Raw genomic sequence first — 17,267 nt, forward strand, 5'->3', positions numbered from 1 at the left:
ACAGAGGATAGTGTCAGAGGAAGGCCCTAAAAATTGTCAAAGACTCCAGCCACCCAAGTCATAGACTGTTCTCTCTACTACCGCACGGCAAGCGGGACCGGAGCGCCAAGTCTGGGTCCAAGAGGCTTCTAAACAGCTTCTACCCCCAAGACATAAGACTCCTGAACACCTAATCAAATGGCTACCCAGACTGTTTGCATTGCCCCTCCCCCCCTCTTTTAGTCTCGCTATTGTTATTTTACTGCTGCTCTTTAATTACTTGCTGCTTTTATTTCTTATTCTTATCTGTATTTTTTTAAACTGCATTGTTGGTTAGGGGCTCGTAAGTAAGCATTTCACTGTAAGGTCTACACCTGTTGTATTCAGCGCATGTGTCGAATAAAATTTGATTTGATTTGGATATCACGAAAATGTACATATATATATAAAATAATCTAATTAAATAAGTAAAGTAAAAATTGCAGCCTTTGCACAAGCTTGCATCTGTTCTTTTCGGAAAATAAAAAAAGTATCTTTGGTTTTATGCCCCTCTGAAATTAAACAGGTGCACAGGAAACCTATGTAGGCTTCCGTCTGTCTATTCACAATAATTATTATCTGTCATGCGGCTCTCTTTCTTCTACTGGTATGATACATTCCCCATGGATGGCAGAATGAACCAGAACCCACAGAGTTGTTTAATTCACTCTGGAGGTAGGTAGCTCCAGCTAGCATACCTGTTGACAGGAGATTGTGCTATGTTTACATCCCTGTTGTGCTGTTAGTGAGCATTTCTCCTTTCCCCGGGTAATCCATCCGCCTGACAGGTGTGATATATCAAGAATCTGATTAAACCGTTGGGGACAATAAAAGGCCACTCTAAAATGTGCAGTTTTGTCACACAACACAATGCCACAGACGTGCAACTGGCATACTGACTGCAGAAATGTCCACCAGAGCTGTGACCATAAGCTGCCTCCAATGTTGTTTTGAGAGTTTGGCAGGACATCCAACCTGCCTCACAACCGCAGACCATGTGTATGGCGTTGTGTGGGCGAGCGGTTTGCTGATGTCACCGTTGTGAACAGAGTGCCCCATGGTGGCAGTGGGGTTATGGTATGGGCAGGTATAAGCTACGGACAACGAACACAATTACATTTTATCGATGGCAATTTGAATGTACAAAATTACCGTGACGAGATCCTGAGGCCCATTGTGAGGCCCATTTTTTTTTAAAGGTATCTGTGACCAACAGATGCATATCTGTATTCCCAGTCATCTGAAATCCATAGATTAGGGCCTAATGAATTCATTTCAATTGACTCATATGAACTGTAACTCAGTCAAATCTTTGAAATTGTTGCATGTTGCGTCTATAGTTTTGTCCAGTATAATAACACTGTCTGGCTGGACTGTTTCTCATTCTCTCTCTCTCTCCCCCCTCTCCTTGCCAGGTCACATTGGCAGCCTGCAGGCCACTCAGATGACCCACGAGGCAGCCATCCGGGACCTGGAGTCTGAGAAGTCTCGTCTGAAGGACAAGGTGATCCGTCTAGAGGAAGAACGCGGGGCCCTCCAGAACAAGACCCACGCACTAGATGACAGGCAGAGGCAACAGATTCTATCCCTGGAGAAGGTGAGACTTCAGTGTGGTGGAGGGAACTATATATCTGCCTCTCTGGATCCTTGAGTTGTTTGAGGACAGACTGTTATTCTGCACCAGCTCTTCCAATAAGGAAATAGCTGTTGCAGTGCCTAAATCCACTCCTCCATGTTTAATTCACAAAACTCAACATCTTGGAAAGAGAAGTTACTAGACAAAAGAATTGCGCTTTTGTTAACATTTAGCTGAGTACTTTGATTTAGCAAAGGACTACGTTTTTGGTATAAGTAGACATCAATTTTGCATCAGGGTTTGCTTCATTAAATGTCAGCTATTTGCCATTTCTTACAATATAGTCACCATTTTGCTCTAAGCCATGCTTTCTGGTTGTAAAATAGCATTTAACTTCAATTATTGATGTCAGAGTACACAACAACCCAAAAATATTTTATGACTAGAATGTTAGCTTGCCCCTTGGAAAGTCCCCCCTTTCTCTCCGGAGTTACAGAGCCCTGAAATTTGCATTGCCTCTGAACTCACAAAATGCTGCTGAGCGAGTCAAATTTGAACAACCTTTTAAAAAGAACGTCCAAAAAGGTCACATTATTTACGAACCGTAGCTCAGAAGACAAACTGTAGTTCCCCTGTAAATGTCAAGCAAGATTTATATCCCCATTCTGCATTTCCATTATGGTAAAATGCACAGTTGAATCTTTCACCATATGCCATTCTGAATATGTAATATGCTCTCAAGACAGGGAGAGTGTTGTGTTGACATTGGTGTGTCTTAATGACAATTCCCCCCCAGTCACTTTCACTGCAATGCTGTAGCCTGAAAAACTGAGAGCGATGTTCTCACCTCCACAGTTCCCAGGAAATCGCTGTCCTGTTTCACATTACCATAGCCTAGAGTTAGGTGTTACTATGACAACTTGATGGGAACGGAGGTGTGAGTACATTTTTCAGATCCACTGGGCTGCTGGCATTCTGAGAAGTGCGCCTCTCTCTCTCTCTCTCTCTCTCTCTCTCTCTCTCTCTCTCTCTCTCTCTCTCTCTCTCTCTCTCTCTCTCTCTCTCTCTCTCTCTCTCTCTCTCTCTCCTCTGAATGTGTCAGAGTGGATTTGAAGCATCTTTAGGCTGTCACCTTTTTGCCACATCAACACACCGACAGACAGCGAGACTGAAAAGCAGAACGGCCTTCATGTGTTACCTGTGTGTGACTGACTCAAATAAGATGCTCACTCAAATTACCAAGGGAATGTAAATAAGACTGTAATGAGCTTAGCATTCTGCTCACAGCTGGTTTTAATTAAACTAGAATCAAGCGTCTTAGATAAACACATAGGGCTGACAGTCATGGTGTTGTCTCTGTGTGTGTTGTTCCATCAGACTCTACGGGAGGAGAAGCAGGTGTACGAGAAGGAGATGGTAAACATGCGTGCCAAATACGAGGACGACGCCGCCCACTTCAAAGAGTCACAGACCCGGGCGCTGGAGGAGCTGTCGAAAAAACACCGGGCCACCCTGGAGAACACAAAGACTACTGCCGAGACGGAGAAGAGCCGGCTACTGGCTGTGAGTTACACGCACACACACACACACAACCTCCAGTAACACAACACTGTACCTACGCAATACACACACACACACACACACACACACACACACACACACACACACACACACACACACACACACTGCTGCAATGGGATGGGCTGAACATACACAGCAGCAGATCATTTCACCTCCAAGCCATGTTTTGCTATGATTTGGCTATTGTTATGAATATCAAATGGACAGGGCTTACAGTAATAGATTCTGCAATTGCAGTATTGTGCAGATCTGTACCAAACATCACTGCTCTAGAATTGACATTACAACCACCCTATTGAACAAGTTACACCGGATCCAACAGTAAGACTAAACCCGCGGGAGGCCTTTTGGTAGGCCATCATTGTAAATAAGAATTTGTTCTTAACTGACTTGCCTAGTTAAATAAATAAAAACTAAAGAACAACAGCGGAAACAATGATTGCCTTATACTAATTGAATGTGTGGATAAGAGAAAGGTCTATTCTGAGTCGAGACTGCTCCATTCCCTCCTATTAGGAAAGTCAAGACCAATTTTGTGGACTCGAGTCACATGACTTGGGTCGAGTCTGACTCAAGTCACAAATTTGACTTGGAGCCTCAAGACTCGGGACTCGACTTTGACTTGAGTCTGATGACTTGAATTTATCTGGCCAGGTTTTGTAATGTTGTGTCACTCATTTTGTGGCACAGAGTCTACGTGGATTACTCTCCACGCAGCCAGAGACAGCCAGAGACAGCATCTCCCTTGCAAAAAAAATAACCTGCAACAGATTGGCTAGTGAAACGTACACTCGGCACTCTGATTGGACCAGCGAACTGTCAGCCAACACAGGTCAGGTGGTGATCTAGCGAACACATTGCTGATTTGCTGTACAGTTATAGGATAGGGTGCAGCGCAAATATCAAATTAATATGCTGCTCCAAAAATGGTTTGGTGATCAAGCACATGAACTGTTTACTTGGCAAGCTCATCAGCAATGGGGCAACAGTAACTTGCATAGGCCTGCTGGTATTTTGGTATGTAACAATTGGTTGAAATTGGTAATTTACTTATGAAGCTTGCATTTGGAATTTGTTTAAAATGAATTATTACTGTGGCGAAGACGCACCATACTGTAGGCACGGCTCTTCAGTTGCTCTCTCCAAATTCCCACCAGTGGAGAGTGGTTTTTCACTCCTGTTGAAATGTCTGCTCTTGCTTTCACACGTTTGAATGCATAGGCCCTATGTGGTAAATCTATATTACATCAAATACTACAATAATTGCTAGCGCTTCATCATTCCATCCCCGTACCGTTTATTGCAACACGTAGACATTTCTGTTTCATGTTTGATAGGCCTCATTAAGGCCTACGATGCATTTTCATTTAACCAACCACATCTTACCCTCTGACTGGGAGCGACGTTTATTGTGCACGTTTACAAGACTCATGAGGTAGAATATCTCTTTATTTCATTCAATGTATGGTTTCCTATATCCATATTTTCCGGGTTAGGTCGGAGTTCCATGGGTCTGCATCCTATGTCTCTGTCATCCTGGTTGTGCGTAATAGGAGTTCCACGCTTTGGAGTCAGAAGGTTGAATAAGCGAAAATGATTATTCCATGTATGCACGGTGTTGAAATATCATTAATAATCATTAAGTCTGATTAAGACGAATGTAGCGACGTATGTGGAAATGACCTTTTACATTGTAGAACCAGTTTATTAGTTGTTATTGCCAATTGGGTAATTGTATGGTCCTGAAAGAGGTCCTGTTAGACAGGTTCCATGTGGTTTCTCAAGGGGAGGCTGTCCAGTCTTGTCCTCTACCTGTGTCTGTTCAGATAGCATCTGTCTCTGGCTCCACCTGTCCTATTTCTTTCGGGACGTTGCCTGTGTATACAAGTCTACTTGTACGTTTTGTGTGATATGGCACTTTCGCCATTGGATCACCGAGACCTGTAAATAAATCTATGCTCTGAGCACGTCAACATGCCTTGCCTTTTGCTGATGTCACACCCTTACGACTGATGCAAGGTCCCTGTTTTACAATGGGCTTATCAAAATGTCTTGCAGACAAAATAATGAAAAGGGCTGCCTGGGTAGCCTCAATAAACAGACAAAGATTTGCAGTCCAGCAAATCGTTGCACGAGACTTGACTGGAAAACGTGTGACTCGACTTGACTCGCTCTTAGTATGCACGACTTGGACTTGACTCGAGTCTTGACCCGTTCTACTTGAGACTCGACTTGAACCTCGGACCTTGTGACTTGAATAATAGTGACTTGGTCCCACCTCTGGTTTCAAATAGGTGTTAATCAATCACACAGACACAAATTGCTGCTGGAACCACTGGAGAGAAAGAGTGGGGGAGAGAGAGTCATTACAATGGGCAGCACGGCCTCGTTTCCCTTCAAGCCCCTCCATGTCATGTGCATGCATGAATTCCAGGCTTCGCTTCTCTGATTTGGTTCTGCAGCTTGGCTGCCACTTGTCAAGGCAATCCCACGAGTGTTGAAAACAGCTCTGTGCTGGTGTAGCTTTGAGTATCCTCAAGTGCTGCCTGCCATACACACAGAACAGAAGGACTGTTATTATGGATGGCTAGTGGTTTGAAATCACATGGAAACAAATTGGTTATAATGGTTGACAACAGCCCCATCAAAAACATTTCCTAATGTGTGCTTGTTGCTAGTCTCCCTCAGCTTTTAGGGCCGTATTTTGCTCAGATCTAGGTCTTCCTCCCATTCCATCACATCTCTATATGAGAGCCCAGTGCTATTTGTCTCCGTAACTCTATTGCGTCTCTGTATCCCAGGCTGTGTCTCTGTATCCCAGGCTGTGTCTCTGTATCCCAGGCTGTGTCTCTGTATCCCAGGCTGTGTCTCTGTATCCCAGGCTGTGTCTCTGTATCCCAGGCTGTGTCTCTGTATCCCAGGCTGTGTCTCTGTATCCCAGGCTGTGTCTCTGTATCCCAGGCTGTGTCTCTGTATCCCAGGCTGTGTCTCTGTATCCCAGGCTGTGTCTCTGTATCCCAGGCTGTGTCTCTGTATCCCAGGCTGTGTCTCTGTATCCCAGGCTGTGTCTCTGTATCCCAGGCTGTGTCTCTGTATCCCAGGCTGTGTCTCTGTATCCCAGGCTGTGTCTCTGTATCCCAGGCTGTGTCTCTGTATCCCAGGCTGTGTCTCTGTATCCAAGGCTGTGTCTCTGTATCCCAGGCTGAGACTCTGTATCCCAGGCTGTGTCTCTGTATCCCAGGCTGTGTCTCTGTATCCCAGGCTGTGTCTCTGTATCCCAGGCTGTGTCTCTGTATCCCAGGCTGTGTCTTTGTATCCCAGGCTGTGTCTTTGTATCCCAGGCTGTGTCTTTGTATCCCAGGCTGTGTCTTTGTATCCCAGGCTGTGTCTTTGTATCCCAGGCTGTGTCTTTGTATCCCAGGCTGTGTCTCTGTATCCCAGGCTGTGTCTCTGTATCCCAGGCTGTGTCTCTGTATCCCAGGCTGTGTCTCTGTAGGCTGGGACTGTCTCCCAGGCTGGGTATCTGTATCCCAGGCTGGGTCTCTGTATCCCAGGCTGGGTCTCTGTATCCCAGGCTGGGTCTCTGTATCCCAGGCTGGGTCTCTGTATCCCAGGCTGGGTCTCTGTATCCCAGTGTCGTGTCTTTGGCTATGCCGGATTAAGTGATATGACATGCTAACTTATAAAATGATTTCTCTGTAATTAATATTACCTGATTAAGCTAATCATGTAAATGTAATTAACTAGAAAGTCGGGGCACCACGGAAGAACGTTTATAGAGCCGTTATCTTCCGAATAAACTCTTAAAATACTTTGTAATATTTTACATCGATAACAGTCAATATTAATGTCTTATTTTCAGTCTTATAATGAAAGTTGTAAATTCTTGGCTATCTTCACGAACCCTGGCTAACAAGTTGAATCAGCAATACAAAATTGGGTTTAATTATTTATTTACTAAATACCTAACTAATCACACAGAATTACAAATACACAGAATACAATCATGTCATACAGAATTCACCCCTGGTGAACGGAACCTGTATGAAAGCTGGTTACACAAAGGAAAGGGGGTTGGGCTTGAATGAAAGAGCGGGAAGATTTAGGAACAAAGAAACAGCAGCTATGCTATCGTAAATACATTATCTTATGCATTCTAAATTACCGCCCATTTGGAAAAGGAAAATGCAATAAATATTTACTCTGAGCTGCGCTTCGGTAGATTGGTCGTAGATGCTGGCCGGGTTGGCCAACAGATCTCCCTGTTTTCGGGAAGAATGTCAATGGTGGTCAATTGGATACGTGGTGGTATCTTCGTCTGGTTGTTAGACTGGATCCGTCGTCCGTCCTTTCCTAGCCCACGTAAGCAGCGGCCGCTGCTAACTCAATGGCTAGGAAGTAGCACTTCTGTAGTGAATAAGCTCAAAGTTCATACCATTCGCCACTAAAGCTCATGCCGAGGTTGACTTAGTTCTGTTCTTGACATGTGTGTCCTTCTAACGTAGAGGCTGCAGACCTCCCGTACTGGAACAACGTGGTTATCTTTTCGTCAAATGATTATATAGTGGAGAGGGGGAGGGAGGTGTTTCATCGTTTATAACCCCTGTCTCTTCACAGGGTTGGGCCACTGATCGAGCAGGGCACTTTCCTTATGAAAACCCAAATCTCTCATTCGGAAGCTAAAATTACATTTCATCTCCTAACAAACATTTTCAATATCAAACATTTCAATTGCATAACAATTCCATGTGACTCTGATAACTAGAGGGCGTATACTTTCTCAGATACAGTTTATGTCGTCCTGTCATCAGTCATAATGTCTCAGATGACAACCGAACTGACATACATACTCATTACGTTCCCAAGCATATTTCCAACTGGTTTTATTACCAAAATATGGTTCCTTTTCCCCATTTGTTTGATGTTCCCAGACTCTCTATATTTAACACAGGCTATTCAAGTCCTTCAGTAGATTCAGAGAGGGGAAGGGAGAAAGGTATTTATGGGGGGGGGGTCATAAACCTTGCCCACAGGCCAACGTCATGACACCAGCCTGTGTCTCTGTATCCCAGCCTGTGTCTCTGTATCCCAGCCTGTGTCTCTGTATCCCAGCCTGTGTCTCTGTATCCCAGCCTGTGTCTCTGTATCCCAGCCTGTGTCTCTGTATCCCAGGCTGGGACTCTGTATCCCAAGCTGTGTCTCTCTATCCCAGGCTGGGAGTCTGTATCCCAGGCTGGAGGCTGGGACTCTGTATCCCAGGCTGGGACTCTGTATCCCAGGCTGGGACTCTGTATCCCAGGCTGGGACTCTGTATCCCAGGCTGGGACTCTGTATCCCAAGCTGTCTCTCTCTATCCCAGGCTGGGAGTCTGTATCCCAGGCTGGAGGCTGGGACTCTGTATCCCAGGCTGGAGGCTGGGACTCTGTATCCCAGGCTGGAGGCTGGGACTCTGTATCCCAGGCTGGGACTCTGTATCCCAGGCTGGGAATCTGTATCCCAGGCTGGAGGCTGGGACTCTGTATCCCAGGCTGGGACTCTGTATCCCAGGCTGGGACTCTGTATCCCAGGCTGGGACTCTGTATCCCAGGCTGTGTCTAGGGTTGGGTGGTATCCATACCGTCATACTGTTTCTGTACCATACTGAGGTAGACTGTATTACCGGAAGTGCACACAATGGGCTCTATAACATTTTTGTTGTTGTTGTAGTTTTTATTAGGCAACAGGTATCTTGAATGTCTCTGCTGTAAGCAATAATCTTGTCCTTGACATCTAGCCATTGGCGAAAATCTGATATCAACTTTGGAGGGGACAATTACGTTACATTTTCTCAAGAGCAATTCCTGAGGGGGACACCAAAAGTAGTGCTGTAACACATAGCCTACATTGTAATATGGTAAATGTATATTGAGGAACCAAAGAAATAAGGCGTTTGCCGTACTCCTAACTACCGGTACCCAAAACTACACAACTAATCACAACAGCAATACCATTGCCTTTAACAAATCTTAGTTCAGTCACCAGTTTAAGTTGAGAGTGGGGGTATCCATGGCATTTTCCAATTATGTTCCTATTTTACAAGTTAAAAAAAATTGAGAACCTTTCATAATGTTGCCAAACAAAGACTCAACAAACTTACCTGAGACTCCCTGTCTCTGCCAGTCTGTCCCTGCATATCTGTCCCCAACTCTGCTGTCTGTGTGCCATCTGTTGCCTGCTCTGCCTAATGACATCATTGTGAAACATTTCCATTAGAATTTCATTTCTTTCTTATGAACATTTTATCAACTAGTCTTTGAGATATTAGGCTACTAGGGTTCTTACTATGCGTTTTGGTGTATTGAAAAATACTCTGATGTCCGTCTTTTATTTTTCTGCCATTTTTCTACCTGGCTGGCTGGCTACACACACAGTGTGTAGGTTATTTACAGTAGGAGATGGGCTTCTATCATCTTCAATCATTCTATTTGGGCTTCGATCTAAAAGGTAGCTAGCAAATGTGAAACGGATTAAAATGACAAGAGTTGACAGCTGTATGAGTTCACCATTTACACAACATATGCTGCAACCTTTTGTAATTTTAATAGTTTGTTTCATATTGGCTGGCTTCCAACAATAGCTGAATTTGCAAAGCTAGCGAGCACCAATTCAGTTTCAGTGGTGTTTGCTATAATCTTTGCTATAAAGGTGAAATAAAATAAATAAATAAAAGTTCCCTTGCGACAATTTAGCTTTTGCAACGAGACCATTAAATATATTGAAGACAATGGTAGAAGAGAGTGTAGTTCTGTTCAGTTTGGATTTCAGTTTATCGCTAACCTTATCACAGGGACTTTGAAGCACTAACTTACATCATCTGCATGCTGATTCCATCTTTGACGACGCCACATAAATGGAATAGCTACTAGCTAGCTTAATAGTTAATATTTGCGCGCTAGCTCTGCATATTCAGCTAGTGTGTGTGCGCGATTGACTGGATTAACCTCACGTCAGTTACGTAGCAAGCTAAGGAACTGGCAGTGGATCAAACCATTGTGAGGCAAAGGGTGGGGGGGTTGCAATCTTTTGAAACTTAAAAACGCGCTATTAAGTGTCTATAATCAGCACAATTGCTTTCATTGCATATTATTAATATTATTTAAATGACATAGTTATGTTTCAGTGATATATTGGGGGGGACAAATCATATTTTTCCCAGGATGGGGGGGTCGTGTCCCCCCTGGGATTTCCGCCCCTGCATCTAGCCACTTAGTTAGCAAACCAGATGCATAGCTGGAGCCCTGAGCTGGATATCATTTATGACACGTCTTACATTTCTTATAGTTATACTTAACTTATGTTTATAAAACAGTGGTGTAGCATGCATCCTACCTTATTGAACATATTTTGACTACCCCGGTGTACTGTATAAACAGTATATCACCCAAGCCTAGCTGTGTCTCCATCTCAGGCTCGTCTCTGTATCCCAGGAGGTCACTCTCTCTCTATATATATATATATATATATATATATATATATATATATATATATACATATATATATATATATATATATATATATATATATATATATATATATATATATATATATACACACACACACAATTGAAGTCAGAAGTTTACATACACCTTAGCCAAATACATTTAAACTCGGTTTTTCACAATTCCTGACACTTAATCCTAGTAAAAATGTCCTGTCTTAGGTCAGTTAGGATCACCACTTTATTTTAAGAATGTGAAATGTCAGAATAATAGTAGAGAGAATGATTTATTTCAGCTTTCAGCTCTTTCATCACATTCCCAGTGGGTCAGAAGTTTACATACACTCAATTAGTATTTGGTCGCATTGCCTATAAATTGTTTAACTTGGGTTAAACGTTTCGGGTAGCCTTCCACAAGCTTCCCACAATAAGTTGGGTGAATTTTGGCCCATTCCTCTTGTCAGAGCTGGTGTAACTGAGTCAGGTTTATAGGCCTCCTTGCTCGCACACACTTTTTCAGTTCTGCACACACATTTTCTGTAGGATTGAGGTCAGGGCTTTGTGATGGCCACTCCAATACCTTGACTTTGTTGTCCTTAAGCCATTTTGCCACAACTTTGGAAGTATGCTTGGGGTCATTGTCCATTTGGAAGACCCATTTGCGACCAAGCTTTAACTTCCTGACTGATGTCTTGAGATGTTGCTTCAATATATCCACATAATATTCCTACCTGATGACGCCATCTATTTTGTGAAGTCCACCAGTCCCTCCTGCAGCAAAGCACCCCCACAACATGATGCTGCCACCCCCGTGCTTCACGCTTGCGAAGGTGTTCTTCGGCTTGCAAGCCTCCCCCTTTTTCCTCCAAACATAACTATGGTCATTATGGCCAAACAGTTCTATTTTTGTTTCATCAGACCAGAGGACATTTCTCCAAAAACTACGATCTTTGTCCCCATGTGCAGTTGCAAATCAGTCTGGCTTTTTTATGGCGGTTTTGGAGCAGTGGCTTCTTTCTTGCAGAGCGGCCTTTCAGGTTATGTCGATATACGACTTGTTTTACTGTGGATATAGATACTTTTGTACTTGCTTCCTCCAGCATCTTCACAAGGTCCTTTGCTGTTGTTCTGGGATTGATTTGCACTTTTCGAACCAAAGTATGTTCATCTGTAGGAGACAGAACACGTCTCCTTCCTGAGCGGTATGATGGCTGCGTGGTCCCATGGTGTTTATACTTGCGTACTATTGTTTGTACAGATGAACGTGGTACCTTCAGGCATTTGGAAATTGCTCCCAAGGATGAACCAGACTTGTGGAGGTCTACAGTTGTTTTCCTGAGGTCTTGGCTGATTTCTTTTGATTTTCCCATGATGTCAAGCAAAGAAGCACTGAGTTTGAAGGTAGGCCTTGAAATACATCCACAGGTACACCTCCAATTGACTCAAATGATGTCAATTAGCCTATCAGAAGCTTCTAAAGCCATGACATAATTTTCTGGAATTTTCCAAGCTGTTTAAAGGCACAGTCAACTTAGTGTATGTAAACTTCTCACCCACTGGAATTGTGATACAGTGAATTATAAGTGAAATAATCTCTGTAAACAATTGTTGGAAAATTTAATTGTGTCATGCACAAAGTAGATGTCCTAACCGACTTGCCAAAACTATAGTTTATTAACCAGACATTTTTGGAGTGGTTTAAAAACAAGTTTTAATGACTCCAACCTTAGTTGGAGTCATTGTATGTATCTTAGGCTGTGTCTTTGTCTCAGTCCAGACTATTCTCTGTGTGTGTCAGGGTCCAGAGCTCTGCTGCATCAGCTCCAGTCCTGCAGGCGGACAGGGAGGCGGCAGAGCAGGGAGTGTGTTTGTATCTGGCATAGCACCCACGCCTCATTTACCACTACAATGAGAACTCATCTCCCCACCCCGCCCGCCCGCGCTTCGCTCTGCCCAACCACTCAGACACACACAGCACCAGGACCTACCTCAGCCTGGGCCGAGGTGTTGGAGACTGCTGACATGCACCCTCCACATCCATTCTGCACCTCACTACAGAAAACCCTGCTCTTACTCCATGAAATACTGAGAAGCGTTTCTATCTGCTTGAAAACATCTGCCACACTGACATGACTAAACTGTCTGTTTTGATAACATATGAAATGAAATGACTCAGAAGACATGCACGATTGACTCAGCCAAAATGCAATCTGTCATCTTTTAGCTTCTCGGCTCAGAGGCTGCCAAAGGCTTCAGTCAACTCATCCCCCTCCAACATGGTTGTATTATTTAGTGTTTTTGTCATTAAAAAATGTCCACATAACAGATATTGGGTTGAGCCGCTGTAATTGGGCTTGTTTATATCAGGGCTGGCCAACCTAACACCATTGTTTGGAGTTAAAGCCTTTTCAGCTCAGAAAAACAAGGCTGGCTGTACTGGCCCATGATGGCTGCTTGAAGGGAGGGAAGATGGGAAAGACCACTCTTCTCAGAAAGTTTGTAGGATGACAGAGGCTCTCCTCAGACACATTGGAAAGTGTGTGTGTGTGTGTGTGTTTCGGGCACACAAATCAGCCTGGTCATTCCACATTGTCAACAGACTTTCCAGTGGCAGCTCAGATCTCCCTGTTTAGCCTTATTGTTTTAAATAGGAGGAAATGGAGGAAGCAACCCCTCTTGTTCCTCCACCAGGATGGTATTTGAGTTCCTGGAGTCTAATTTGCATAAGCCCATAGTAGAGGGAGATAGACACCTCACCGGGTGCTTCGGCTGCTTCCAGGAACCTTATCTCAGGGAGACAAATGTCGTTCGCTCCCCTTTGTCAGGACGAAGGTGGAAGTCTCCGAGACAGAACGGAGAAGCGCTTTAATGTCGTTGATTAGACTAGCGCCCAGAGAGAAAAAGAAAGAGAGTGATGCCTCGGCAACTATCCACTGCACTGCTGCTTATCATATCCTCTCCGCTCCTCACTCTCACAAACAGAGATGCAGAACAGGGTGAGAGAGAGCGGATAGATCCTGTTGGAGAGGGCTTATGTTTGTGCGCCGGTGAGTCAGAGTCACAAAGAGCAGCTTGACGAGTCGACGCGTCGGCTGACATCCTATTTTGGGCGGACTCCCTGAGGCTCTTCCTCTTCTTCCCTCTACGCACAGCACAGCAAGAGGAGGAGGAAGGAAAGACATTTTGTCATCCTTCTGTCCCAAGACGTGGTCATGAGTCACCTCCTTGGCTGGCATCGCCAAGGTGTGGGAAGGACCTTTACTGTGGACACTGAGGTAGAATTAGTGACTAGTGAAACTACCATGGGCGGCTGACAGTGTAGACTTTGTGTGGCACAAACTTTTAGACGTTTTAATGAGTATGCACTATTCAAGAACTGTGCGCAAGGTGAACTCAGTGACTTTGCTTCAAAGCCGCCACACACACACACACACACACACACACACACACACACACACACACTACCCTTGACACTCAGTGGGAAAAAAATAGGGGAAGACGCTAATGAGCTTAAAGGCCTAATGTCTTGACTCTTGTTTTGGAGGGGTGGTATCATGCAAAATAGATAAGCTCCTATTTGCATATGAGTGTGCTCTGGAAGATGAGAGATCTGAATCATGTACTCTTCAACCACACATACATAAAGTGTGCAGAGCAGTTCTCTCTGAATAAGGTGGAACTATACATTATTCAGTTAGCTCTACTTAGTGCACCATGCTGACAAGTCTGCTGCTCATGCAGATAGATACTGCGTTTTGAGATTGCAATATTAAGTGTCTTGTCTATTTCATATTCTGTATGATATGTATTCTTCCCAGTTTTTGGTCATGGAAAAGCATTAAAGGGACTTGTAAATGAATCATATGTACCCATTCATTCTGGAAGAATATAATGTATCAGTGCCTCCTGAGCTTAGTTCAACTGTCGTAACCCATCAGAACCCACAATATATTAGCAACAAGGTAAAGGTAAACAAACTCTGTATGGCCTCAAACCATGGTTAAACTATCATTTTGATATGATGGATAGTCAGTCCATGTATCCATAGCTCTATGAATTTGAGAGGGGTTACATTTCTCCAGCCCCGTCCCTCAGCTTTTTACGGAAACAGTGGCGGGGAGTTGCTTTGTTATAGTTTCAACTACGGATTGCCTCCTTAAGAGAAGATACTGAGGCAAAGGAGAATGTATTGTCAATCACCATCTGCACCAGAGGAAGTTAATATTGGAGTGGACAAGGTTCACAGAGTAGTCTGAGTCACTAGTCGGCTCAATGCATTTCCTATTTATTTGGCAGTCATTGATTTAGCTTCAAGGCATCTTTTCAGAGTACTATACCAGTAATTTATGTATGAAAGTGATCAAGTATTCTGTTTTGTAAATTATGTAGGCTTTATATGAAGTGTTTTCAATGATGTCCACAGTCGAATGTTCAGCGCTGACATTAACAGATGCAGAGCTGTTGAGAATTTCATAAGCAAATGATCGTCTGGTGCAGTAATTACATTTCCATGCCTGGTGCAAAAACAAAAAAATGCCACTGCACATTTCTTCCATCTCCAGAGGCCTGTCTTCCTATGGTGATGTCTACTTATCATACTGTCATCCACTGACACACATATCCTGCAATGGGAGCGAAATGGTAGACTAGACATCTACCCCATATCAGAAATGTCTGAAGGCCGCATTTACTCCGTGATATCTCACCGTCACAGCGAGAAATCTTTCTACCCCCGGAACATTGAGTTCCAGAATGTGACATCGCCCTTATCAGTGAACTCTGCATAATTTATTTGATTTACAGACGTCCTTGTTCTGGGCGGCCTGACGTTGCGTACAGCACCAGTCAAAAGTTTGGACACACTATGCCGAGAGTGTGCAACGCTGTCATCAAGGCAAAGGGTGGCTACTTTGAAGAATCTTAAATATAAAATAGATTTTGATTTGTTTTAACACTTTTTTGGGGTTACTAAATGTGTTATTTCATAGTTTTAATGTCTTCACTATTATTCTACAATGTAGAAAATAGTTTAAAAAAATTAAGAAAACCCGTTGAATGAGTAGGTGTTCTGAAACTTTTGACTGGTGCTGTATATAATGAACTCACTCATGTCATCCCTTTTCCCAGCAGGATAATAGCCCTTTCCTGCAGTCAATGGGTGACTCATGGGTGGAATGTTATTCATATTTTTAATAATTTCATCAAAAAATAAAGATTATTAAAAATATATATATTGAAAATGGGGTGTTTCTATGTCAAACAGTTTTGTTGGATTTCAGTCTTCTGTGATGTATATAAAGTGTAATATTGGGATGCAAACTCAAAAGTATTATTTTGTTAAGCCCATAACCATGTGTGTGATGTGTATACTTTTGTTTCGACGTAGATTTGTCTAAGACTACCAAGAATCACTGTGTGGCCCTGATTTAGCCCACTGCAGTAAAAGGTTAGCCACCTACCCAGGGGTACAACATGAATGTGTCACTTGGGATTGGAGCATACACACACACACACACACACACACACACACACACACACACACACACACACAGTCTCCTAAATTATTACAGCTCCCAACCCCTTATGAGTCCATATTACACAATATTGTTTTACAAGGATGCTGACAAAACTCGTAGTAGTGTGTAAATGTGAATAATACCAACCATTATCCTTTCATGTACTAGTGAATCCTTTTACTCTGGCTTTGATTTTACTCTAAAAGCACAGTTATTGCAGCCATATTTACTAAGTATTTAAATTCATAAAAATACTCTGATTAGCCCTGTAATGGTTCATGTGCTGGTATTATTATGACAGAGTCTTTGGGGTTTGTCTACAGGAAATGGAACAGCAGTTTGAGAGGGAGAGGCTCTCATTGGAGGAGCAGGAGAACCATCTCAGACAGCAACTGGACAGCCTGAAGGAGGAGCTCGCCACCAAACTTGAACAAGCCAATCAGGAGGTCAGTCAGGAGCCACCCAACCTATCAGATCTCTCCTCTTGCTCCTCTCATTTTGTCATGACCATTTGTTGTTGTCGTCCAGACAAACTGGAATACATTCAAGTTTGCTGCTATCAACAGCAGGTGATAAAAAATGTATGAGTATGTCTTGGCTCATTTGAGGTGCAGATTCCACACTCATATCTATTACAAAAGGGAATGCATTTTACTACTAGGCCATTAGAAAGGGAAATTTCACTCAAAAACTTTATTTAGGTATTTTCTTTCATTAGTCCACTGTTGATACAGTCCCAAAATGTTTTGCATGTCAGCAGTCAAATTATCAAGATATCATCATGATGACATGGCTGGTGACAATTTGCTTTCCCTTTACAGCTGTTTTTAAAGCCTGTCTGAGATGTATGATAGATCTGTCCGGCCTGTGTGCAGGTGTTGCGCCTGCAGGAGCTGGTGAAGGAGGGTGAGCAGGGTATGGGTACAGCAGAGGGACACATCACCAACCTGAAGGAGGCCCAGGACAAACTAGCGGAGGAACTGGACGCTACCAGGGCCAGACTGAGAGAGACCAGCAACCTGCTGACCGCCCTGCAGGTGAGAGCACCAACAATACATACAGACACAAAGGCACGCGCACACACACACACACACACACA

General features: G+C 43.5%; 1 protein-coding gene across 5 annotated transcripts in view; it reads left to right on the top strand.

Moving 5' to 3' along the window:
• Positions 1–17,267, top strand: part of LOC106607780 (protein FAM184A) — a 154,885-nt gene that overhangs the window by 88,846 nt on the left and 48,772 nt on the right. For all 5 annotated transcript variants that reach the window (XM_014205128.2, XM_014205127.2, XM_014205130.2 and 2 more), the window contains exons 5-8: positions 1,434–1,615; positions 2,972–3,157; positions 16,492–16,614; positions 17,044–17,205. In XM_014205128.2, the coding sequence (XP_014060603.1) occupies positions 1,434–1,615; positions 2,972–3,157; positions 16,492–16,614; positions 17,044–17,205 (653 nt within the window). The remainder of the gene's footprint in view (positions 1–1,433; positions 1,616–2,971; positions 3,158–16,491; positions 16,615–17,043; positions 17,206–17,267) is intronic.

The sequence above is a fragment of the Salmo salar genome, chromosome ssa06 (genome assembly GCF_905237065.1).
Source record: "Salmo salar chromosome ssa06, Ssal_v3.1, whole genome shotgun sequence".
NCBI classification, from domain to species: domain Eukaryota; kingdom Metazoa; phylum Chordata; class Actinopteri; order Salmoniformes; family Salmonidae; genus Salmo; species Salmo salar.